At 35.0% G+C, this 5045-nt stretch overlaps 1 protein-coding gene across 1 annotated transcript; it reads right to left on the bottom strand.

The window, feature by feature from the left end:
* Positions 1-2367: 2367 nt before the first annotated feature.
* LOC111879106 (amino acid transporter AVT1I) lies at positions 2368-4197 on the bottom strand. The gene is made up of 3 exons (XM_023875582.3): positions 4063-4197; positions 3372-3979; positions 2368-3005 (listed from the first exon to the last, which is right to left on the bottom strand). The coding sequence occupies exons 1-3, from the start codon at positions 4184-4186 to the stop codon at positions 2484-2486; spliced, it is 1254 nt and encodes a 417-aa protein (XP_023731350.1). The 5' UTR covers positions 4187-4197; the 3' UTR covers positions 2368-2483.
* Between the last annotated feature and the right edge of the window lie 848 nt (positions 4198-5045).

Here is a 5045-nt window from a genome sequence, read left to right as displayed (position 1 = left end):
GTGTCCCCTGTGGTAAGAACATTCAGATCTAGAGCCTTTGAGGGTCTCCATGGCATAAAGGTGCCAACTTTATGGCCATGGGAGTCCATTGCAACTTGTGAACCACCTTTTAGTGCCTTTTGAGCTAAATAACCCATGCATGGACGTAAAGTTAGCAACTTTACATGACATATCGACCCTAGAGGACCAGATCTATGGCTTGGAAGCTTTGAGCTCAGCAAAAAGTGACTTAATGGATATAGACTAAGGGGAACTCAACGAGTTGTTCATGAAACTCGACGAGTTGGATCGTGGTCCCAACATTTTCTGTTTACTGAGCAAACTCAATGAGTCTAGAAGATGACTCGGTGAGTTAGCCAAGTTTTCGAGGTTTTCAAGATGGGAGGACTGGATGAGTCCAAAGAAGGACTCGACAAGTTGAAATGAAAAGTCCCGATTCGGTAATAAGGAAGAACTCGACGAGTTAGAGGGTAACTCGACGAGTTGGATCGCGGGTTCGAGGTTCTCTGATTTATGGAACCCGGTGAGTTGATGGACCAACTCGGCGAGTTGATTCAACCAAATATTGACTTTGATCAAAGGTTGACTTTGACCAGGGTGTTGACCTTGACCTTGACCTTGACTTTGACCTAAGTTGACCCTTAAAAGGGTATGAGCATGAAAGGGTAATTAACGAATATGTTTATGTGTAGGAGTCTGAGAAAGATTGATTTCAGAGCCGGAGCCTTTGCAGTTATTTCCAGTTATCGAGATGAGTTACCTTCTAGTAGAAGTGGGTCGAAGGCACCAATGTCGGCCCACTAGTAGGAGTATAGTAGATATGATTGTCTTTGTGATAATCATCTGGTGTGCCACTATCTGTTATGATTTATGTTCTAGTATGTTATGATATTATATGAAGTGGTAGGAGGGGTAGGATAGGCCCCCGTACCGATCGGCAGGACCGAAGGGGTAGGCCAGCACCTAGATATGTTACACAGTTACCGGTTAAAAGAGACCGAAGGGGGTAGGCCAGCACCCATATATTTTAGGCATTATGTGATCGTATGGTATGTGGTATGATGGGGGAACTCACTAAGCTTTGTTCTTACGGTTTACAGTTTTGATTTCAGGTACTTTGTTTTCAAAGCACGATTGCAATGGATCACACTATGTTTTCCGCACATGAGATCATTGGAATTATACTCTGATATTGTTTTATGATGACATGTTTTGATTATTGATATACTGGTTTTGACATGGGATGATATTATGAATGTTTTTATACTATTGGTCTTGATAACAACTTATTTAAAAATGAAATTTTTTGTCATGAATTTTGGGATGTTACAGCACATACCCAAACATATATTAGAGTACAAATGACGAAGCCCTTTAGCCCACAAGTAAATTTCAGTTACACAAGATGTCCTAATGACACTAAAATCATCAACAAGATTTAAGTTGGTTAACATAAGTCATATTAAATTTAAGACCAAAAAGAATTTCATTGATCATATTATACGTCATGCATCATGTCAGTCAATAAAAAATATAGAGTGCTACTATACATACCGCTCACTCACATATATTGTCAAATAATAAAGGTAAACACACATTTATTCTACTCACAGGGGGAGGGGGTATACAAATCAATTTACAGGTACATATAGATTGACCTAAATATACAATGTGTACTGTCAACGGAGGCATTCAAGTCTCATATAGGAAGAAAAGTTTATAAGAAAATTTCCAAAAAACAATTACATCAAATAACATCTTGGACTTCATTAATATACCAACTTTCAGACTTTTTAATAAACTAATATTATAACTAATATGATCTAGTTAAACTAGGTAGAAGACGCATGTATTACATGGGTTAATTAAAAAATTAAATATAAAGGTCTAAATATTTAAGAACTTTGGATTTATAAGAAAATAAGAAAAATAATGAAGTATTAAAACTAATTTTTTTTATCTTTTAAATTTAAATAAATAAACAAAATAAACTAATGAGCTTTAATTTAGGAATTTTGAAATAACAAGATAAGTCAATTAATGAAATTGATATTCATTTATTACGACATTTATTGTAATTATTATATTAAAGTATTATGTGAAATTTATTAAAATAGAAAAATCTATAAAATGATATGTGGAAAAGAAATGAACTCAAAATAAGCACAAAATAACATTTGACAAATTAAATTAGAGTCTGACATATACATAAGAATTTTTTTTTTTTGAAGTTCATGTTTCAACTACTTAACTATGTGATTATTTTCACTTAAGTTGGGAACCGTTTTTTTTAACACCAGGACTATTATAAAGAACTAGTGAGAAGCTAGAAAGGATCAGTTACAGTTGAGGGAAGACAACATGACATGACCCAATATGTTTATGTTACTTAAGTTGTGAACCATGACCACTTATAATCCTTAGTTCCTTACAAAAATCCCTTGATTGGAAACTCGAATTACAGGAAGGATATCGAGTTCAATTCATTTAGTTTTAACCTCATTCATAATGTTTGTTAATGCCGTATAAGTACCCACCACTGCAACAAAAGTTCCAATAAGCAAGATCATCAAAATCAGCATCCTTTCTATTCCAAATTTCTTGAACCCTGTTGTGATCTTCCAATAGCACAAACATGGAAACAATATCGACACATTAATGCCCAAAAATGCACCCATAAATGCCATCACGTAGCCAAAATAGGGGAGCAACAATGCCACAATGACTGTGCATATCACCAGGCATGTTCGGATTAGACAACTCATCATCTTGCTTTCTCGAAATGGAAATGTTTCTTCTACTGATGTCGCCATCGGTGCTATAATTAACGCGTATTTGGTTATGGGGTTCATCAATGTCGTGTAAATTGCTATTTTTGAACTTATATTTTTCGTGGGAAGATTTAGCGTTACTTGTGATGCCAAGTGTTCCCCGAACATCAAGTAGCCTAATATCGCCATGGATCCATAGCTTATGGTGCTTAAAATAAAGCAAACAACTAGAACCTGCAATCATAGATAAATATCCTAAGAATACATATGTTATTTTATTTTTAATATTCTTTTTATTAATATTTAACGGAGTAACATCAATTCTTTCAGTTATTAATTATGAACTTAATACCCTTCATTCCTATTGATCAAACATGGAAATACCTTTCTGCAGTAGCAAGGTATAAGTTTTAGTACGTATAAGATGATATGAAATTTTGAATCCATATAAACATGAAAGAAGTAGGATAGGAATCTTTCATTCCAATTCCTTTTTAATTCTGCCAGAATCTACCAAACAAACACGCTCTTTGGGTTTTTTAGTTATTGGTAGAACAGATATAGTCACCCAAAAAAAAAAAAAAAAAAAAGAATACTAACCTTGGGGAATTGGGACTTGTCCTTCATGGAATTGCATAGCGTTGGAAAAACAGCATGACCACAGTAACAAAAAGTAAACAAGCTTACCGCAGTTGGCAACCCATTCCAATTCGAGAGTTCCCCTCTCTCATGGAATCCAACTCCATCAAAAGCACCACCCCAAAACACAGCCAACACCAGAATCACCGATGCAATTACCCCGCCAGCAGAAACATATGCCAACACCCCCAAATTTCTTAACCAAGTTGTAGGCAATACCACAAGAGCAGTCCCCAAAACAAACCCTTGTTTCCCTCCAATTTTCATTCCAAAAATATCAAAACTTTGCTTTGGAAATAGCTTGTGTAAATTGTCACCTTCCATAATTAAAAACTCGACTGCCACCAAGAAAAGCTCGAGGTACATGAAGCTTGAAATAATAACCCTCCCTTTTCTCCCAAATGCCACGTGGCCTATGTCGGGGTAGGTTTTGATGAGGGGATCTGAATCCATGCATCTTCTAAGAAGTAATCCTGTGTAGAAACATAAAAGAGCTACCAAGAGTAGTAAAATTATGCTTAACCAACCACCTTGTGAGAGTGCATATGGTACCGAGAGTATCCCGACACCTGAAAGTGAAAAGATAAGATTTTAGTTGAGAGATATGAGATCATGCATTAGTTAATTACAAACTTTTTGTGGGTATATCTACCAGATAAAGTGTTGACTCCATTGAAGCATGTTCTAAGGAAGGTGGTGCCTTTGGTTGGTAATGGTTCATGTGACTGTGAATGTTGGTTTTGGCTCTCCATTCTCCCGACATTGTTGGTGTCCATTTTTGGTTGGGTTGGCACTCACAAGTATTGTTTGTTTGTACGAGAGGGCGAGAATTATTTATAAAGAAACTCGCAATAGTTAATTCAAGATTATGTGGAAAGTTGCCATGACTTTAAGATTCTCTTGATTTGGCTTTTCATTTTAATATTTATTGTTTTTGAACAAGGTCCCTATTAAGGGTATTTTTTTTTATGATCGATAGATCCCCGCGGTTGAAACCACCGATGGCAGCCAACCACCTCCGCTGCCACCTACAACAGCTCCCGACCTCTAGCAGGCGGCAATCCTTCTTTAAATAGTGAATCATATTGTTTTTTGTTCTAGACTTCCCACTACGCCATTGGACTACATTCATGGTGGTAGGAAATTTATAAGAAAGATTACTCATAAATTCTTAGTAATTTCTAACTATAAAGCGAACAAACATAATTAACCCTACATTCTGATTGCGTTTGTAGTATTCCCAAGTTTATAGTAGTTTGTTGCCACCCTTATAAGTAAAACTATAATTAGAGTTGTCAATAAATAGCTAACAATTTACAATTCAAACTTAATTCGACTTGAACTTACATATTCACCAATCAAAACAATTGTTAGAGGTATGTTGATGTGTACTATGATAAGTAATCTTGCAATTTACAATCCAAACTTAATTTGACTTGAAGTCACATATTCACCGATCAAAACAATTGTTGGAGGTATGTTGATGTGTACTATGATAAGTAATCTTAGGTAGCATATTTACCTTTAATATCTTGGGTGTCACGAAGTCTACTCTAATATATATATATATATATATATATATATATATATATATATATATATATATATATATATATATATATATATATATATATA

This window comes from Lactuca sativa, chromosome 3, assembly GCF_002870075.4.
Source record: "Lactuca sativa cultivar Salinas chromosome 3, Lsat_Salinas_v11, whole genome shotgun sequence".
Lineage (NCBI taxonomy): Eukaryota > Viridiplantae > Streptophyta > Magnoliopsida > Asterales > Asteraceae > Lactuca > Lactuca sativa.
The sequence above is the reverse complement of the archived record's forward strand: the minus strand, read 5'-3'. Positions and strand labels throughout refer to the sequence as shown.

What these genes read in the sequence shown, in the direction of transcription:
- LOC111879106 (XM_023875582.3), bottom strand. Translation starts at nt 4,186, where the DNA reads ATGGACACCAACAATGTCGGGAGAATGGAGAGCCAAAACCAACATTCA. An exon ending in TGGAGTCAACACTTTATCTG is followed by an intron (nt 3,980 to 4,062) that starts GTAGATATACCC and finishes TTTCACTTTCAG; the next exon opens with GTGTCGGGATACTCTCGGTA. An exon ending in ACAAGTCCCAATTCCCCAAG is followed by an intron (nt 3,006 to 3,371) that starts GTTAGTATTCTT and finishes CTATGATTGCAG; the next exon opens with GTTCTAGTTGTTTGCTTTAT.